The 20,815-nt window shown below is 42.6% G+C and overlaps 5 protein-coding genes across 5 annotated transcripts; 2 read left to right on the top strand and 3 right to left on the bottom strand.

Annotated features, from left to right (window-relative positions):
* The first annotated feature begins 2,005 nt into the window (after positions 1-2,005).
* Bcret1 lies at positions 2,006-6,157 on the top strand. The gene is made up of 6 exons (XM_024692564.1): positions 2,006-2,130; positions 2,182-2,307; positions 2,359-2,427; positions 2,477-2,631; positions 2,685-3,080; positions 3,131-6,157. The coding sequence occupies exons 1-6, from the start codon at positions 2,065-2,067 to the stop codon at positions 5,958-5,960; spliced, it is 3,642 nt and encodes a 1,213-aa protein (XP_024548343.1). The 5' UTR covers positions 2,006-2,064; the 3' UTR covers positions 5,961-6,157.
* A 615-nt stretch (positions 6,158-6,772) lies between these two features.
* On the bottom strand, positions 6,773-8,785 carry Bcglc8. The gene is made up of 2 exons (XM_001557460.2): positions 7,924-8,785; positions 6,773-7,789 (listed from the first exon to the last, which is right to left on the bottom strand). The coding sequence occupies exons 1-2, from the start codon at positions 7,985-7,987 to the stop codon at positions 7,062-7,064; spliced, it is 792 nt and encodes a 263-aa protein (XP_001557510.2). The 5' UTR covers positions 7,988-8,785; the 3' UTR covers positions 6,773-7,061.
* A 4,296-nt stretch (positions 8,786-13,081) lies between these two features.
* Bcmfs1 lies at positions 13,082-15,442 on the bottom strand. Its single transcript, XM_001557457.2, has one exon. The coding sequence runs from the start codon at positions 15,333-15,335 to the stop codon at positions 13,617-13,619; it is 1,719 nt and encodes a 572-aa protein (XP_001557507.1). The 5' UTR covers positions 15,336-15,442; the 3' UTR covers positions 13,082-13,616.
* A 306-nt stretch (positions 15,443-15,748) lies between these two features.
* BCIN_04g03940 (hypothetical protein) lies at positions 15,749-16,984 on the top strand. The gene is made up of 2 exons (XM_001557456.2): positions 15,749-16,226; positions 16,311-16,984. Exons 1-2 carry the CDS (start codon positions 15,835-15,837, stop codon positions 16,861-16,863), a joined length of 945 nt encoding a protein of 314 aa, XP_001557506.1. The 5' UTR covers positions 15,749-15,834; the 3' UTR covers positions 16,864-16,984.
* A 560-nt stretch (positions 16,985-17,544) lies between these two features.
* Positions 17,545-20,666, bottom strand: BCIN_04g03930 (hypothetical protein). Its single transcript, XM_024692563.1, has 4 exons — positions 20,316-20,666; positions 19,886-20,136; positions 18,942-19,760; positions 17,545-18,894 (listed from the first exon to the last, which is right to left on the bottom strand). The coding sequence occupies exons 1-4, from the start codon at positions 20,568-20,570 to the stop codon at positions 17,679-17,681; spliced, it is 2,541 nt and encodes an 846-aa protein (XP_024548342.1). The 5' UTR covers positions 20,571-20,666; the 3' UTR covers positions 17,545-17,678.
* Between the last annotated feature and the right edge of the window lie 149 nt (positions 20,667-20,815).

Genomic DNA, 20,815 nt, shown 5'->3' with positions numbered 1-20,815 from the left:
AACGAGGATAGACGCTACCACGCTAAGATGTGTGGACGTGCCCAAAGGATTGATTGCTTACAAGATTATCTAGGATTTTCATGGGTTATATCGGAAGCATGGTAGTATCTTTGGGTTTGACAAGATATGATAGATTTCAAATACATGTATTGATGCGTTTCCCGAGTCAAATCAATTCTCCAGGAAAAAGAATTCACGGCAACTTGAAATGCACCGGCAATAGGTAGAAATGTATTGGCAAAGTCCTTCAATTCATGCCAGCATCCAGCCGAGTTCTGATCCGTACACAGTCTCGACACGGGAGAGCGTACATCCACTTATAGCCTCGATAAGAAACAAGAGAGCAGGCAAAATTGGACTGTATCCCGCTGGGCCTGCTTGTGTGAACGATTGCATACATGGGGTTTATATTCAGAAAAGTGCTTTTGAATATGTATGTACATGTGTATATACTCCATTTGAGTTTTTTCCCCTTTCTCGTTTCCTTCTCACCATCTCCCGCATTAATACTAAGATGGACCCTGATTCGATTCATTCGAGGGGTAATAGCTTGCTGTTCTGGCCAATCAAGCAAGGGTTCTAAACTTTCAGTAACGTGCAGCAACTTCTGTATGTTGGCAGGCCCTCAAGCACCCTTTTGCCCAACCTCCTTTACTTTGTTTCCCAACGGTAACGGTGAGCTTTTGAAAAAGATTGACGAGACGTGAATGTGAATGCGATATATCGCATTTTCGTGCAATGGGCAAAATGAGGAAATACCAAGGTAATCACGGGGCGCCATGATCCCTAATCTCAAATACTTGCGATGCTACTTTGAGGCGGGGGCGTTGATGAAACATTTACAGCCGTCCCCAGTCTTCGTAATCGGGAGGTCTATTTCTTCTTTCAACCTATCAGAAAGCTTGATCCATGAGCCTCTCCAGCCTCTTTTCAATTCCGAAGCGCAAACCCAAATGCACACATTCGAATGCGTGCTATATTTCCATCGCTGTTTAATGATCTCATCTAGATCGACTGCTAATCCATCATGTACTTGATTAAGTCTTGAGCACTTAGGTATGCATCTTCGGGATCCGTAGAACTCTAAATCCACAATTCTTCGCAGGAACAATCGCCATTATCCTCTTTAACTCCTTCTCTTATTCCACCATCCACTCAAGCAGTGGCAAAAGTCTGTATGTGTGGAGTGCCAAACCTACCTAATGCGTCTCCAATCAATTTTGGTCACGATCTTCTGCATGCAAGTCGAAATCCTCGAATCAAGCCGAACGTCAACTGCAGCTTGTGATGACGTTAGTCTCCTCGGAGCCTTGAAACACCAGCGGGCTCCTCTAAGGCAAATTCTAGGCACTGATTCTAAACCATCAACATTACTTTTGCAATTGTGTTGTGAGTCAAAAATCTTCTTATATAGCTCATCACAACTCCAAATTGTGAGTGACTGAGAGTGGGGTTGTGATCTGTGGCGTGCGAATGGTAAAGAGCAAAAAGTAGCCCAAAAATCAGATCTAGCGGTGAAGCATGCATTCCAAATTTAGAATCTTGGGAGAGGAACATTTGTTGATGCCGAGCAGCGTCTTAGCACATGTAGAACGTTGCATTCAAGAAAGGATAGAGCTGTAGAAGTACTGTCGTCGTGCCTTGCAGATGCAATAATAACAGTATGCAATAGTGCGAAGAAGGGTAAATTTATATCATGTATCTACTGCAACGGAAATCATGCAACTACTCGGCAACTATTTGACAACTACTTGATCGTCTCAACTTCGGTTAAAACAAGTGATATGTGAGGAAGCTAAACACGGATGATACACTTCGCCCTTTGTAATGTGAAATTAGCTGATCATGTTAACTACCTAGCCTCCTAGCCTGATAGACTGATGTGGTAGCCTTGCATGATTCATATCTCAGCCTTATCATGTAATTGGCTGGTGCTCGCGGGGTATTCGGCCTAAAATAAACTTTGACCGATTCTCATGGTGACCAACCCAATAAATTAATTTTTGAATCTTTTAAACCCGCCGACTAAATCTTGCTAATATACATGTCCAGCATCAATTCAAGATGCCTCCCAAGAAGAAGACTGCTGGGCCCGTAGAAGCTCCAGCCGAGGAAAGCTCTGCGAAGAAGGTAAGCAAATCCAATCTTGTTATTATGGCAGATAACTTACTTTGAGTCTAGGCTCAAGAATCTGCGCCAGAAGTCGATGGACCCTCAGTAGAGCCCGAAAATCCCAAGCGCAAGAGGGCGACGAAAACCAGACAAGCTCCTGCTGTCGTGGAGCCTGCGCCTAAGAGAGATGACGATGTAAAGATTCTTCCCATTTGATTCCGAATCTTTCATTAACCATCATTACAGGGCTTTGCTGCTTTACTCGAACCATTCTACGATGGAAAAAGCTTGACGGATCCGATCAGTACTGCAAAGGTAGGAAAGGAGTTGAGGGATTGCTGGAACAGTTTCTAATGCGCTTCAGGATAAATGGAATCTTGTACCGGCCTTTTTAAAGGTCAAAGGTCTTGTTAAGCAGCATATCGACTCCTTCAACTATTTTGTCGAGCATGAAATAAAAGACATTGTCAAGGCAAACAAGAGAGTCACCAGCGAGGTCGACCCCAAATTTTGGTTGGAGTCAGTTGAAACGTTTTCTAGAAATATGCGGGTAATCCACTAACAATTGGCAGATATACCGATATTCGTGTTGGCGAACCGGAACGGATGGACTATGATGATCGCAAACCACAAAATGAAATCACACCTAATGAATGTCGTCTTCGTGACATGACATATGCTGCGCCAATTAGAGTCGACATTAAATATATGCGAGGAAGGACTATAGTAGCTAGGAAGAATATCGCAATTGGCAGAATGCCTATTATGTTGAAAAGCTCAAAATGTCGGCTGGCTGGGAAGAATGATCGCCAGATGGCTCATATGAACGAGTGTGCTTTGGATCCTGGAGGATATTTCGTTGTTAATGGTACAGAGAAAGTCATTCTTGTTCAAGAACAACTCAGCAAGAACAGAGTTATTATCGAAGCAGATCCCAAGAAAGGAATCGTTTCTGCATCTGTTACTAGGTCAGAGATTATTTCCCTACAGTCCTCTAATATCACTAATTTTTGAACAGTTCTACACATGAGCGTAAGTCAAAAAGTTATGTGATGCTTAAGAAGGAGCGAATCTCTCTTCAGCATAATATCTTGACAGAAGCTTTACCGATTGTGATTGTATTGAAAGCCATGGGAATCCAATCAGATCATGAATTGTTACTTCTAGTCGCTGGATCTGATGAGAGATATCAAGACGAATTTTCAGTGAACTTTGAAGAAGCCACTAAACTTGGTGTTCACACTCAACATCAAGCTCTTGAATATATCGGATCTCGCGTCAAAATGGGCAGCCGAGCCCGAGCACCGGGAGGTGGACCTCGGAGTCGCAGTTATGTTAATGATGCTCTCGAAGCACTCGCAAATATTATAATCACACATGTTCCGGTTGTTGGTCTAGACTTCCGCCCAAAAGCACTCTATATTTGCTTTATGGTTCGCCGAGTCCTCATGGCTATGGTAAACCCAACGCTCGTTGATGACCGAGATTACGTTGGTAATAAGCGTTTGGAACTTGCTGGACAACTTCTTTCTTTGCTTTTCGAAGATTTGTTCAAGAAGTTCAACACTGATCTGAAGATGAACATTGATAAAGTCCTGAAGAAACCTAACAGGGGTATGGAATTTGATGCATACAATCACATGCAGTCTCACGGCAATTACATCACCATTGGTATGAACCGCGCTATTTCGACAGGAAACTGGAGTTTGAAACGATTCAAGATGGAACGGGCTGGTGTTACGCACGTTCTCAGTAGACTCAGTTACATCAGTGCTCTTGGAATGATGACAAGAATCAGCAGTCAGTTTGAGAAGACTAGAAAAGTCAGTGGACCTAGAGCTTTACAACCTTCTCAATTTGGCATGCTTTGCACATCCGATACTCCTGAAGGAGAAGCCTGTGGACTGGTTAAAAATTTGGCACTCATGACTCACATCACTACCTATGATGATGAAGAGCCTGTCAAAAAACTAACTTTCGTTCTTGGCGCAGAAGACATCGTTTCTATGAGTGGTAAAGAAATTTACGAGAAGGGAGCCTACGTTATTTTCGTTAATGGAACGCCTCTCGCACTCACTCGGCAACCCAAGAAATTCCTCAACTCCTTCAGAAAATTTCGACGTATGGGTCGTATTTCGGAGTACATCAGCATTTTTATCAACCATCACAGCACATCTGTTCATATTGCTACAGATGAAGGTCGAATTTGTAGACCTCTGATCATTGTGGAGAACCAAAAGCCTAAGGTTACGAAACGTCATCTCGAAGAGCTTAGAAAAGGAACGATGGATTTCGACGATTTCTTATACAAAGGACTTCTCGAATATGTTGACTGTAATGAGGAGAACGATTCTAATATTGCTATCAGAGAAAACTATATCAACGAAGCGACTACACATCTTGAAATTGAACCTTTCACTGTGCTAGGAGCGGTTGCGGGACTTATTCCATACCCACATCACAACCAATCTCCCAGAAACACATATCAATGTGCTATGGGTAAGCAAGCTATTGGTGCCATTGCATACAACCAATTTTCTCGTATTGATACTTTACTTTATCTTATGGTCTATCCACAACAACCTATGGTCAAGACTCGTACGATAGAGTTAATCAAATACGACAAACTTCCTGCTGGTCAAAATGCCACGGTCGCTGTTATGTCCTTTTCAGGTTACGATATTGAGGATGCTCTTGTTCTTAATAAAGCCTCTTGTGATCGTGGATTTGGACGTTGTCAAGTGTTCCGTAAATATTCAACACAATTGAAGAAGTATCCTAATCGATCTCAAGATCGTATTGCTGATAGGGTTATTGGCGAAAATGGCAAACCTATTGCAAAACACAGAATATTGGGAACTGATGGAATCGCGTTAGTGGGTGAGAGAATCAATGCTGGCGAAGTTTATCTAAACAAGGAATCCCCTTCAAATCCAAATTCAACCGGGATGGGCAATGATTTTAACCTAAATGATATGAAACCTGCACCGATGGGTTACAAACTACACGATCATGCTTACATTGATAAGGTCATGCTCTCCCAAACAGAGAATGAAAGCGGAGTCCTTAAAGTTCAAACTCGTCAAACTAGACGACCTGAGTTAGGAGACAAATTCTCATCTCGCCATGGTCAAAAAGGTGTTGTTGGTATCATTGTCAATCAAGAAGATATGCCATTTGCGGATTCAGGAGTTACTCCCGATATTATCATGAACCCTCACGGTTTCCCATCTCGTATGACAGTTGGTAAAATGTTGGAATTGCTCTCTGGAAAAGCTGGTGTCATTAATGGCTCTCTTGAATATGGTACTTGTTTTGGAGGTAGTAATGTTGACGTCATGGGACAAATTTTAATCGACAATGGATTTAGTTACTCGGGTAAAGATTTCGTCACAAGTGGTATTACGGGAGAATCTCTACCAGCCTACGTCTTCTTCGGTCCAATCTACTATCAAAAACTTAAGCACATGGTTCAAGATAAAATGCATTCTCGATCTCGCGGTCCTCGTGCCATTCTCACTCGTCAACCTACAGAAGGTAGATCGAGAGATGGAGGTCTTCGTTTGGGTGAGATGGAAAGAGATTGTCTTATTGCTTATGGTGCAAGTCAACTGTTGCTTGAGAGACTTATGTTGAGTAGTGATGCTCATCAGGTGGATATTTGCGAAACTTGTGGATTGATGGGGTACTCGGGTTGGTGTCAGACCTGTAAGAGTTCCAAGGGAGTGAGTACGATGACGATGCCATATGCGGCAAAGTTGTTGGTGCAGGAAATGTTGAGTATGAATGTCTTGGTGAGATTGAAGCTAGAGGATGAATTTCCTCATTCGGGCCATGTGAGAGGATGAGTAGGAGTTGATTAGATGAGGATGAGGTCAATGAAAAGGAAAGGGAGGGGGAAGGAATAAAATTTGATATCACGAGGGGCATGGGCGTAGGAAATTTAAGCGAAGGTCTTTCTAAATGCATAGCAATGGCGCATGATTAGGTAGTTAATTTGTAAAATACCATAGAATTTGATCAACAATACTGACATTGATGTACATACTCCTGATCTTTTCCATTCATCCTAATTCACTCATCTATTCATATGTCTCTTCAAAATTAGTTCCCCTTTCTTCCTATCCATCCATTCATACCTACTAACTTGGTCCTCAAAATCTTCTTCCTCCTCTCTTCTCTCCTCTCCTCCTCTCTTCACCTTCTACAATACCATCAAAAACAAAAACCAGAGCTTAGAACACCACTAGATATCTACCTACCTATCATCTACGAAAAGAAAAGAAAAGAAAAGAAAAGAAAAGAAAAGATACAGAAGACTTATTGATATATACAAGAGAGTATAGATATAATGTTGGGTTATGTATATATTGACTAAATATACACATACATATACATATATACATATATACATATAGATATATATATATATATGCATATAATCATAAATATCTCTCGCTCCTTGTATTCTCTTTCAGAGCATTGGAATGATGGATCTACTCACTCACTCACTCCCTCCCTCCCCATTCTCCAATTAATTTCCCAGCATATCATAATTTTTTAATGAGAGCAAGACACACACACAATCAGCTGCGTACAATATCACAATACAAAACACAAGTCAATACAGCACAATACAAACAAGCACAAGTAAAGCGTATGTATAATAGCATATGTAAAAACTACCAGGTACCTACAGAATGACGCCCACGTCGCGAGTAAAAAAAAAGAAGAAAAAAAGAGGTAAAGGTAAAGGTGAATGCTAACCCTTCTTCCCTTCACTCCTCTCGCCCAAAATGCCATTAATCATATCCGTGTCCATGTCCATAACCGTAAAATTCGTATCGTGCATCCATCCATCCATCCATCCATCCATTCTCATAAATTCATGTATTTGCATCACATCACACCACATCACATCGCGTCAATGTATCTCCCCCCCCCCCATCTCATCTCATCTCCTCATCATCATCTATATCCTCCGGGTGTCCCAAAAGCCCCGCCACATTCGCCATATCATAATGCTTCCTCCTCATCGCCTCAAACTTCTCATGTTTCTCCCTCTCCTCCTCCGTCATCCCCAGCATTTCCGCATCCGCATCCCGTCCATTCTCCCCCGCCACATGAACCTTCTTCTCCTCTCCCTCTCCCATCTCCACTTCCCGTTCCGGAACCGCTTCTTCAGGCTCTCCCAAACTCAATCCGGGGATTTCCTCATCCCGTTGATGATTCCGCTTGTATCCTCCCTTCACCTTGTCAAGCTCATCCACCACTATGTCCCCCGCGTCAATCGTGCGGATCTCATCCGCATCCTCGGCCGGATCGTAGTGTTTCGCATACGGTGTTTTGGGCTCGTTGATCTTCATCGTGGAACTCTTTTCCTGCTCTGTCAAATAGAGATTCGCTTCGTCCCATTGCAGACGCATGTTATTCGAATCGTCATGGTTGTTGTATGTGGATCCGGACGAGGAACGTCGGATGGGACGGCTGGCGGAAGAGGAGCGGCGTTGTCCGGCGTTTTGAAGCGTGTTTTGGAGGGTGACGTCGTGGTCTGAGATGGCGGATGTGGTGGGGGTGCTGGGGACAGCGACGTGTTTGGGAGAGGTGATGGGAGGGGCCGAGGTGGTTATGGGGGCTTGGAAGGGAGGAGAGCGGTGGAAGGAGTTTTTGAGAATGCCTTTGGTTTGAATGTTAGTTGGGTTTTTATTGTTTCTTCTTCTCATGATTGTGTATTTCCCATAGAAAAAAAGAACGTGGAATAGCGGGGTAAAATCCGCACACAGCATTTTTGGGAATAAATAAAGAACATACCTTTAGGACGCTTTGCCGTAGGACTTGGAGGACTGTGAAGAACCTGTGCTTCTGAGGAAGACATAGTAGCAGCCATGACTATAAAAGTTTTCGGTAATGTGTCGAAGAAATGGTTTTGTGTGTGGTTGCGATGTTGAAGATGGGATTGCGATGGAATAGATTGGAAAATGGATTGGGATTTTAACTTGATTTATTTGTTGTGTTTTCTTGTCCCGACCGGTAATGGTGATGGAACTTGCCTTGCCACCCACTTTCTTTTATTCAAGGGGTCGGGGTGAGTGTTTTCCGAGTATGGTATGGTTCGGTACCTAATGAAAGCAAGCTATCTCATAAGGGTTGGTTGGGCTTTGGAAGGGGAAGAAAGCTGTGGCTGCAGACGTAGATGAAGATGTAGATGTGGATGTGGATGTGGATGTTGATGTGGATGTTGGAGATGGACGATGGACGATGGAAGATGGAAGAAATTGGAAAACAAGGTGACCAAGCACGCTGTTACATATACTCGAGTATATTTCCCAAAGTAAGATTGATTACCTGAGCTATCTTCGTCTACCGACGTCGTATTGATCAACCAGATTGATTCTCGCCAAATAGAAATGTTCGTGTGACTTCGTAAAATGAAATAAAGAGCAGCTGAGTCGAATTTTGGCCTGTGAAATGGAGGGGTAACGTGAATGAGAAATGTGAATGTGAATGTGAATGTGAATATGGGTTTACTTGTGTAAGTTAGTCGAAATCAAATGAGAAACTCTTCAAGCTGGAAGAAGTTGGATGGTATGCATATGGATCAAATGGTGGATGGTTGGACATGATCGGGTAGCAGCATGAGTGTGACTGTGAAGCTAACCACTACTAGCACTCCTGTACTGAGTTGTTGTCGTCGTCGCTGCTGTTTTTCTGTATACTATCAAATTCCATACCTACGTAGGTGTTTATGGAATGTGTATTCCTATAGAGCTCACAGCGAGCGTTTCTCTCTAGCTAAGTGCCTATTTCAACAGTGTTCCGTTGCAACATCTCTCTTGTTTTTATACGACAATGGAACAAAGACAAGAAGTATCTGTAATGCACAGTTGTCCATCTATTTATCTCACGTACGCATCTATTCATTCATTTCTTGAATTCAACTTTCCAATACTCATATCGTTCATTCATTCATCCATTACCCACCTCCTTCCTAGCTCTATGTATTTCACAAGGAAATCGCGGCAGCCCAATTGTATTTTACTCTGCATGGTACGATGCTTTCTTGATCATGAAACGTCATCTTACAGCAGATCATTTCTCTTGGGATTGCTTTCTCGTGCATCATGCATGGAGTAGAGTTCCCAAAAGGGACTACTCTTATGGAGAAGGCATGGAAGGAGTGGAAGACATGGAAGACATGGAAGATATGGAAGGCATGGAAGGAGTAATCCGTCGTAGTACGATGTAGGTAGGTAGGTATAGTTATACCGGTCGCCCTTCCGATTCATCTCACGTTTCTCACACACACGCCAAAGTACAGTAGTCGCTGTGGGCAGCACGTGGGTAAGTAGCAGTGCCAGTACCATTACCATTACCATTACCATTACCATTACCATTACCATTACCATTACCATTACCAGCACCAGCACCAGCACCAGCACCAGCACCGGCACCTATTACAGACAAGACAAGTTTGGGCAAGACGGGAGCGGGGTAATTATTCAAATTATTCATCCCAAGTGAGTAACATATCAACATATTGATTAATAACTTGCAAGCAAGTAATAAACAATCGTGGGAGCGTGGGTGCTGCTGACCTGTGCTCTGTCTGTGCTTTGTACTCACCATTACATCACATTGAGACATTCATTCATCAGACGTTTATTAGGCGCTTCACTTCCTTTTGCTAACTTTCAAAAATATGCAACAAATCCATCTTTCACTATTTTTATGCCGAAATTCACATTCTCGTTTTTGGACCAACAAGATATCATCATGTCTAGTTTCAAGATATCTGAAACATATACTATGCTAGATATGTATTTCTATATTTCGAGAGATATCGTAAAGTTTACTTTTGATGTCACGTGGTTGTGTTCTTCCGTTCGTCCGTGCATTTGTTGTGATTCTCCTCTTCACATGACCTTCCATCTCTTCTTCAAACATTCGTTCACTCCCCCCTTGATTATTCGGCCTCCACGGCAGTGGCCCTCGGAGAGCCAGCGGAGCGTCATTTGATTATTGCTATTATTAGCTATGTATTCAAGTGTCTGTTCTATCATACTAGGTAAAGTACCTAGTATCCATCTACAATCCTGCCATCCTATTTTCCCTCTTTCTTTCCTTCCATTCCATCTCTAACGCTACAAGCTTACCAACACCAATCAATATACTAGATGTATTAAGCACGGGCAGCACGTGGAAGTGACTTTACTTTTTAATGCTTCTAGACCACAGAGTCTAATCACTATTCTTCCTACCATCTGATTTATTGTGGTTCCTTTCATTTCTTCCTTCACGTTACTTTATATTTCTTGTGAATCTCTTAAGGTCACTTCATAATATTTGAATGAATATCTAATCGGAAGTTCCGGGCGATGGCACATGATGTTTTGACTCGGATGGGATGTTTAGATATTGTCCGAATAGATATCTAAATCATGGGGCTTAGGGGTTGAGTTCTATGTGGTATTGAAGGTCTTTAGTGTTGCGAGGGCATTGATAATTTGGTCTAGAATGTCCAAGTGGCTTTATTTAGCGGTTGTGAGTGAGGCTGAGTGAAGATAGCTGGGTATGATGGTGAATATTTTTGTTCTTTTTTTTCGTGTTTATGGTTTTGAGATCTGAGGTCGGGTGAAGATGGTTTGGACTCTGAAGTAGTGATAATGACTGGGTTTTTTTGTGCTTGTTTTGTTTTTATGGATCTGAGATGTGAGGTCGGGTGAAGATAGTTCTGAGTCTGGATTCTGGATTGATGGTGATTCTTGGGCCTTTTTGTTATTTTGTTAGATATGAGATCGGGTTAAGATAGCCTGGACTAACAGTAACTCTCCGACAGTGTCATTTTTCTTCGACTTTGCCGCTTCTAAGGTAAGGGTTGGATAAAGATAGCTTGGAGTGACGGTAAACTTTGGGCTTTTTATTCTTCTTTTTGCTTCCGGCTTCTGAGATTCTAACATCTGATGAAGATAATTTGGGCTATGGAGTGATGGTAAACTTCGGGCTTTTTCGTCTTTTTGGGTCACGGCGTCGAAATAGATTTGATACACCCGGGTTTGTGGTATAATTCCCTCGATTGACTCTGCTCCGAGGAACTTGAATGTCCAAGAATGAGAGATCAGGTTCACAGCCTCTTTTTTGAGAGAATTGTGAAGTTTGTTCCTGGAGTTAAATATGCTTTTATGTCCTGCCGGTCAACGAAGAAAATATCAGTATAAACGTACAAAGTTTCTCATGTTTCCACGTTTTAATAGATGCATTACTCGGATTTCAAAGAAATACATCTGTGTAATAACTCCAATGAGTGTATCTACCAGTTTATTTCTTACACTCGAGGTACTTGTTTGAGGCCAGTGCGCTGTTGATATCACCATTAAGAAAAGTTGGGATTATATATACTTGGATAGCTTGTATCCCATAGTAAACTCTCCGTGGGAAGAGAGTGTAGAGAGTCATTCCTCTTGCTACACCAGCTAGAAGTGCATACAATTTTTTTCGTTACAATAGATCTTTTCATCTGTTCCATTAGGCGCCCAGTATTTGATGGGAGGAGGTATAAAACAGATTCTTTTAGTGGTTTTATTGATGACGGCACGTTCTACTTCATGCATCGAAATTACAGGGTAGCCAAACTGAGGTTGAGGAGGCCAATCACATGATGCACAATCCACCCCACTTTTCCTTTTTACCCCCTTTGCTCGCTTCGAACTGGGCTTTTGAAAGGACTTAAAAGAGACATTGAGATTTGAGAATGATCATGAATGAATGATTGGAAATTAAAATTTGTTACTACATAGTATCAGAATCGTTTACTTTATTTACCCTGTTTATCTCTTTCATTCAATTCAGCATAACATTGCATTTCTATTCAAATATAATTGATGAACCACACTCATCAGTACTAGTCTATATCCTCATCGAAGGTCTTACAACGATATAAAGTCGGGGTAGATGAATATGATTCATGGTTAACTGAGAGATGGAAAAAATGATAGTAATGCTAAAAAAAAATCCGTGTCTATTTCTATACCTAGACAATATTTCACAATCGCGATATATTCATGTTGAGGTTTGTAGTCTTTCTATATTTATATATATATATCTTTACTCCCCTTGGATAGAGTCTTGATGGGATGAGATCGAGTTTGATCTGTTTATCTCTACTTTGGTACTTTGGTGCTTGGGTGCTTGGGTTACGAATACTTGGAAATGGAAATTCAAGACATGGGCGGAGGTTTGATGGATAGCGATGTTCCTTGAGTTTTTCATTTAGGGGGAGGGGATTGGTATCGTGGTGATGGAGGTGGAGATAAAGCTCGGCACCTTGAGATTAGATTACTTGCTTGCTTTTTTTTATGGTTTATGGTACTTTAAACCTAACTTTTGGCATACTTTTGTTCCTGGAAGGAAAATTGATGGGTCGAACTTTTTTTTGATTACATGGATAGTGGAGTGGGTCCACTGTCTATGATAGATGAATTTTTCTCTGAGCGTGTTATAGAAGCAAGTTGGGAAAGAGTTTCCGGTATACTACATTCAAATATGAGATGTCAAGTTAATTAAAATTATAGACGAGAGAGAGAAGAAGAGATAGACAACTAACTTCTTTCCTGTAAAATGTATAATATCATTTTTGTAGAATTTGTGTTTAAAGTAAGAGGATGAGAAAAAACCCGAGAAAGAGGAAATCAACTATTATTTTTCTTTTTTGTGCTATATATATATAGCATGCTCTTGGTTCTCACTATAAATTTTGTGTATAGCTCCGAGTGTAATAATTCCAGTAAAAAGGGTACAGCGTGAAAGTTACTAGGTGAGATACATGTAGAAATTAGACTCATAAGCTTATTATATAGTCCTAGTACTAGTTTTGATTATCTCCATATCGAACTCGCTTTAAGAAGAGGAGGGGAAGCTTCAAATGCTATTTCGGACCTTTTGTCTCTCCTTCACGTAGATCCAGACCGTCGACTGCTATTGCCATTCATGAATTTCGGCTTCCTGATGAACGTTTCTGGGGAGTTCTGAGAATTGATAACATCATTAGCCATCGAAACAATATATACAAACGGAGCTCTTTTCATCTCATTTGAAGAATACGAAAAGAAGAGGGATGTGATTTGAAAGCTCTGTCTTTTTCGATTCTGGGCCGCCTCTCAATGATAAATTTGTATAACATCTCTTTTTGTACAGCATTCGATATTGAATAAATGGGTTTTGGTATTATCGAATTGAAGTTCAAATTTTAAATCCTACGAAACACATATTACAGAGCCGTGCTCGAGCGAGCTAAGTGGGTTTCATAGGTCTTTTTCGATTGTGGTAAAATGAAAGGTTCTAAGCTCAAGAGGAAGAAAACAAGAAGAGAGGAGAAGGATCGAAACAATGAAGGAAACCCGAGGAATCATTTTTTTCTGTAGTGGTCACTTCTCCCAGCCGTCACATCAACCTCAAATAACACTACGCGAGAAAGTTGACATCGTTGATGTTGTTGCTATTGCCTGACGCTAAGCTGTAGTGATTTTCACATCTTGCTTTTCACCTCGCTTTTCATTTTCACTTATATTTTTGTCCTGCGTGATTTCTTCAGGAGAAGAAGTATTTTGCTTAACAGCATCTTGTTTGGCAGGGTCTTGCATAGGAACCCATTTGATAGCCAAGGCGCCAACAACAGACACACAACTTAACGCCAGCGACATATAAAATGTCCGGGTTATGGAATCACTAATGGCAGTCTTTGCTGTTTCTCGAGTCTCTGCTGGCAACGATGATAGAATTGTGGGTAAGGCAGACAGCAAGATAGAAGATGAGTTGGAAGAGTGCGGTAAAAGTGGTTCAAGACGCTTGTGCATCTCCCCTTGAAAAACACTTTGTGCTACTGCCACGAAGACCGAGGCGCTGAGGTTTTGGACAAGTGTTATAAATGTCACACCGATGGGAACGTCTTTTGCCGGTAACAATGTTTGAACGATATAACTTGGCTGACCAAATCCAAATCCAACTCCAAAGCCGTACACAAGTTGATAACCGACGATTCTTGCTGTAGAAGAATGTAGGTTGACAGTAGTGAGCAAAGCCGCTCCAGCGATTGAGAGTGCAGTTCTAATGATCATAGCTGGGTTGTAATACTTGAAACCACTGGTGATGCCTCCGGCCAAGATTGAAGTCACAACATAACCAGCGATCAACGGTGTCAGCAATTCACCTGAAGAAAGAGGTGATCGACCACGAACATCTTGGAACCATACAGGTAGAAATAAAATGGCAACATAGACACCTCCAGTTACGCACATAGTATAGCTTCCGGCTAGCCATATATCACGACTGCGTGCTAAGCTGCTTGGAATTGTGCGAGCCTTTCCGGCAATCTTGGTCGTCTGGGTGGCTACAAAAGCGATAGCGAGAATACCGGATACGACAAAAAGAGCGATGATACGACTATTACTCCAAGGATAGGCTGCGCCACCCCATTGTAAAGCCATGAGAAGGCAGATCAAAGATCCAACCATAAATACCGTCCCAGGAATGTCGAGCTGCAATACTTTTTGCACGAGACTGAGTGAATGTGCGTTTGGCTCTGATGGCGTATGTACAAGAATGCCGCACAGAATTACCGTTACTGCTCCTAACGGCAGATTAATACCGAAACACCATCTCCATGTAGTCGATTGTAGTATAGCCGCCCCTAAGAACGGCCCAAGAATAGCTGCCAGTCCAAACGCAGCGGACATGATTCCCAAGTAGGCGGCACGCTGGGCTAGAAGAATTACTTTGGTGGTGATCAACACACTTCCCGAAAAAACTCCAGCAGCGCCTAGTCCGGCGATTGCTCGACCAACAATCAAAGCTATTGAAGTATGTGCTGTTGTGCAAATAAGAGACCCAATCTCGAAGATGATAATAGCAACAAGGTAAACATTTTTAATGGGAAAATGGCTGTAAAGTTTACCATAGAACAGTTGAAAGGCGCTCAACGTAAGAAGATAGGTATTAGCCCACCATCCAATGTCTTGCGATGTGTTAAACTCGACGCTGATGACGGGGGTTGCCGTAGCTAAGATGGTTTGATCCTGTATTGAAAGCGAAAAGTTAGCTCCCAAACTTTCACTGCTTGGAATTGGTGTGATTACCATGCCTGTGAGGAAAACTGCCAGACAAATGCCGACCATAATAAGCGTTAGGCGAGTACGATTTGGTTTAATAATAGTATGATCAGAAGACTCCATGGTCAAGCCTTTTCGGGGAGGTGGGAAATGATGTAAGTAGAGTATCGAAATTCTATGGAAAAATGAAAGCTCGGATTCTAAAAAAAAGCTGTGATCGAAAAGCAGTCAGAATATAGATGACTTACGCATGAAGTCCCTAACAGATTGATTATGGTCTTTCACTCAAGCTACTCAAGCTGGGTACTCACTGTGCCTTTTACTCGGCGACACACCAACCCGAACAATTGCGGCGCAATACATTAATTTGTTGTTGGCAACCGGAATATGAACTGATTGGTCATTTTGATAGCCGGTTAGTCCAATAAGAGAAAAAAATGTCTCGTCAGAATATTCAAGTCGGCTGTGACTTGCAGCTCACCATGATATAGTAAATTTCAAGGTGTGTTATGCATAATCTCGGCTCTATCTCCTCCGTTTGCATTTCCTACATAGCCTTCCATTGTGACCACTAACATAATCAAATTATCAAATCATCAAAGTCATCACTACAGTAGCTATCATGGATTTCGTCGAAGTTGCCATCATCGGAGGAGGTCCAGCTGGACTTACCGCCGCCGGTGCTCTCGCACGCCAACTCCACACTGCTGTGGTTTTTGACACTCAGACCTACCGCAATAAGAATTCAACTCACATGCATATGGTTCCTACCTGGGACCACAAGGACCCTAAAGACTTCAGAGCCGCAACCAAAGAAAGCATCTTGGCGCGCTACTCAACTATCCAATTTCTCGACATTGGTGTCACGAGCATCGAGAAAAAAACCGATAGTCACTTCGTTCTTGTCGACGCGAATGCGAAGGAATGGAGCTTTCGAAAGATCATCCTGACTATTGGCATGACGGATACCTTTCCCGATATTGAGGGCTACGCTGAGCTCTGGACAAAGCGAATGTAAGTAATCGTGTTTCGTCCAGGAGAAGTTAATTCTAGCTATGTTAAGATGATTACTGACTCGGTTCATTTAAATACTTGTAGTTTTCATTGCCTTTTTTGTTTTGGTTACGAAGATCGCGGTGCGAAATCTACTGGTGTTCTCGTTGTACCTCCCATCAGTCCCATGACAGGCATCCACATGGTTATAGCAGCAAATGCAGCCCAGCTCAGTTACGAAGTCACTCTGTACACTCATGGCGACGAGGCTCTAGCCGAACAACTCAGTCCACTCGCTAAAGCCCCATTCAAGATTGACACACGCAAGATCCAACGCCTCGTTGACAACGGCGGCTCTTCGATCACAATTCAGTTCACAGATGATTCTGTAAAGGAAGAGGCGTTTTTGGTTCATAACCCGAAGACAACAGTTCAAGGTCCGTTTATTGAGCAACTAGGTCTTGATGTTAGTCCTACAGGAGATATCTTGGCGCCACCTCCATTTCATCAAACTAGCGTGCAAGGAGTGTTTGCGGCTGGTGACTGTATCACTCCCTACAAGGCTACTCCGGCTGCCATTGCCAGTGGTTGCAACTCGGCTGTGGCATTGACTGCGCAGTTACAGGCCGAGAAACATAGCTTTCCGCCATTGTTCTAGTGGAAATCAAACTAGGCATTTGACTTCCATGTCAGATGTGGATCAAACACGTGGGGTTCATTCTCGTACAACGTAGTCAGAAGAATACATCATTTTTGTTTAATTTATTGAATGTGTTGCAAGTGCTTGAATGTTAAGTTTAGTGGCAATGTTAAATGTAGTAGCAAGGCATGCGCAACTGTAATATGGGTGAGGCACATCGCATTGCGAACTCCCCATTAGTCACCTTCCTGACGTATATTCTCTGAACTCATAAAAGTGTCTAGATTAGAACTTCAAAAATAAATGGGTTGTAAAGTGTAGAACAAAATTAATATTCAGCCCCCAATGCCCAAGGTATTTGACTCGGCAGCACCCGCTCATTGCCATTTGAAAGCACCTGATCGTACATCCATCCGCACATAATTCTTCAGTACACAATCCCCTTATCTCTGACTGCCCTGTAAAGATTCCCCACACCCCGAGGAAATATTGACTTATGAACTTCCGAGTGAGGGTGAATGAGAGGGGATGGAACTGAGGTCAAAGAAATTGAGCGCTGTGCTGTATTGTTTCTTATGAAAATCACCAGCGCAAAGTAAAGAAATTCATGTTGATGTCTAATGTTTCTTTCACTATTGCAACCCTCGCATATATTTTGTTCATATCTTGTACAACTCGCGTGATTAGAGCAAAACTCGATGTCTATTCTCCCTCAAAGAATTACATTAATACCCCTCCATTCTTCACTAGATGAATTAGATCTCAGGACTCTAAAATGACAGCTCATATGATCCGATCTAAACAATCTAATTCTATCTCTCCGAGTTGATCAACTAATCATCCCACAAATTCCCCATCCCACTCGACACCTCCCCCAAACTCAACTTCCTCAACGGTTCCACCCTCACCCACTCCATGCCCCTCCATGGCTGCACAGCCTCTCCCTCGTTCACATTCCTCGAAGTCTCAACATTGGCTCTCCCGAATAATCTTCGTTTGAACGGGCGAGGTCCCAGGGGCGCGGGTTTGTAGAGAGTTTCTGGTTCGTCGATTTCGTAGGGTTTGTTTGTTTGCTTTGGATTTCTGGGTTCTGTCGATTTGGCTTTTGCTTTGTCTTTTGTCTTCCCATTCATCGTGTCTTTCTCAGTAACTTTTCCTTTCGGGCGTAATTTCAACGGTCTCACACCCTGTGTTTTCCCCCTAGCAATACTTTCTTCTTCTTGATTTTTCTCAAATTCAGGAGTCGAAGGAACGCTTTCGATAAACGCACCAGGGATTTTTATCTCTCGACTGGCGGGTCGTTCTTTTGTGGTCCCGGATCTGGAATAATCGATGAATGCGCCGGGGATTTGCATTTCTGTGCTGCGTTTTTTGATCACGATGGCGGTGTTGGGTGATTTGTGGGGTGTGTGGGTGGGTGTTGGGTTCTTGGTGTTCATTTTGGGGGTGGATGGCGATGGAGATGAGGGCTTGGAGTTCTGATTATGATTATGATTATTATTTTGATTAAGAGGTCCTCGTGTGATATTGGGAAATACATCTCGAATATTCGCTGTGGATCTTTGCGGGTCGAAACTTCCCCCTCGGAGTGGTAGAGAATCTTTCCATGATTTTAATGATGGTCTAGGTTCTGATGCCTTTTGTTTTGGTTTAAATTTTACGGCAGGATTTTCGGATGGGCGAGAAGGAATCTCTCGGCTTGAAGCTATTGGTTTTCGTTCGATTTCGAAACTTCCACCTCGTACCGGAAGAGCATCTTTCCACAATTTAGGTGGGGACTTGAGAACTTTGTCGTTTTCTACAGGTTTTCTTTTGAGGGGTCTGATATGCGCAGGAGGTGATTGTATATGTTCTCTCGTATATGCTCCTGGCATTCTGGAAGGAGCAGGAATCGATGGTCTTCTTATCATCATTTCATTTAGAATTGCGATCGGTAACGGTTGAGTAATAGGAGGTTTTCGGGGAGATATTCGATCCAATGATGAGGGAACGCTGGTTGGTACCAAAGCTACATCGGGCTTAATGGCTATTTCTGGAGACTCGGCGGTTCTGATATCGTTAGTATGTTTGTTTTTCTGGGAAGAGCAAATACATACCGCATGGTGGATAGAGGAGATCGCATTGAAACGTCTATTATACTACTACTCGGCGTTACGTTCCTTTGTCTTCCTACTCTGTGCGATAGGAAGTTATTGGCTTGTTTCGTATTTGGATGAGCGCAAGTGCTGCACGTGTTACACCTGGAAATAGAGTGTGAGGGAACGCCCAACGATATCGCTGAATCGGTATTAGTTACACACTTCTCGTCGGCGTTCGATTCCGTTGCAGTGCTCGTATCTCTTGTGAGATATGACCATCCGATTCCCCAACCCTTGCTTCTTTCCTTTTCTTTCTCTTTCTCTTGCGATAACACAGGCGCAAGTGAAGGCGTAGAGATGGATCCAGAAAGAGGTGTATATCTTGGCCTTAGCGGCACAGTAGTTTCTCTTTCCTCAGGAAACTCTCCTGGCATAGAATTCACACTAACCTGGGACTCAGATTTCGGTAGTCCCTCTTCTGTTGCTATCTCAATGGGCACAGGTTTCCTTTTGATATTCGTCTCTCTAGTAATTCTCTCTTTCGCTACTGCAAGCGAATAGTTTTTCTCCCACTCTTCCCTCTCACTTCCCATAAATAGATAATCGTCAGGGAGTGATGGTATGGAATCGGCACTTGCTGATGCACTCGCCAAATGTGACTGCAAAACATTGGCAGCAGAGGGATTGAGTGAGGTGAGATTACTATCTACAAGATCGTCGCCGAAGGAGGATACTCGACAGTTTATTTCTCCGCCTTGGAGAATGTTGGTGCGAGCGGGTAGTTGGAAGAGATATTGACAGGCTTCGAGGGCAGTGAGAATGATTCCTGTTGCTACACTGTAGTTATGAAGTATTAGCATGGTCTACCAATAACTTTCCTCCTGTCTTGCATCATGTGAAGTATGTCCATAATATCAACCACACCCTACCATACCACACACACAAAAAGAAAACAAACTCACAACCCAACACAACTCAAAACCAATCCTCCAATCTGCACCTTACAATCCGTCGTTCCCGGAACACACACTTTCGATTTCGATACAACGACACTTGATACGATGATCGATAGCATCCACGAAACAAGCGTAACGCGCGCAACTATAAAACTATACGCGTGTAGTTTTAATTCTGGAGGGCGAACAAAACCGACTGGATGGTTTTTGATAGTGGCGGAAAAGTGGAAGAGGAGATAGATAATAGTGAGCGAGGACTGGGATGTGTTAGTTGTTGCTATACTGTAAACATGATCTCTTTTCGTTCTTCCATTCAATATACCCTCCAATTCTTGCCCATTGTTCCTTCGCTAAAATCAAACCAAGCTCTCAGAATCCAAAAGAAACTTTCCTTTGGTGGGAAAAAAGGGGAAAACATCAAGAAAACAAAACTCACCCCAACAACAACAAACCCCGTTCCAACTCTCAATACAAGCGCATGCGTATGCCCATCCCCAAAAATCTTAACAGTCAAAACAATACCCGTCACAACACACAGCAGTAGAACAATCAATGTCGCGCACACAATAAGCGGTGTTAAAATGCGTTGAGTGAGTGTTATTCGGGGGCTAAGCGATGGTGTGAGGTGTGGGAGATGCGTGATGGGGATTTGGCCGCGGGGTGCGAGAACGGGGTAGGGCTTCTTGGTCATGGTGGTGTGGAGCGTTTCTGGGGAACTGGTTGGTATGGAGATGGGAATGGGTGGTTATGTCATCTGTAGTAGGAGATACAGGTATTTGTTCTAAACTAGGGAGACAAAAAGTCGATGCTACTTTTAATGATGATGATAATGATAACGATTGTAAAAATTTCTTTGAGCTTCAGAGTTATCTATAGCTATGTATATCTACATATTCATTCACGTCCAAATGCAAATCTCCCAATGCATCACAAGAA

This window comes from Botrytis cinerea, chromosome 4 (assembly GCF_000143535.2).
Source record: "Botrytis cinerea B05.10 chromosome 4, complete sequence".
Taxonomy (NCBI): domain Eukaryota; kingdom Fungi; phylum Ascomycota; class Leotiomycetes; order Helotiales; family Sclerotiniaceae; genus Botrytis; species Botrytis cinerea.
The sequence above is the reverse complement of the archived record's forward strand: the minus strand, read 5'-3'. Positions and strand labels throughout refer to the sequence as shown.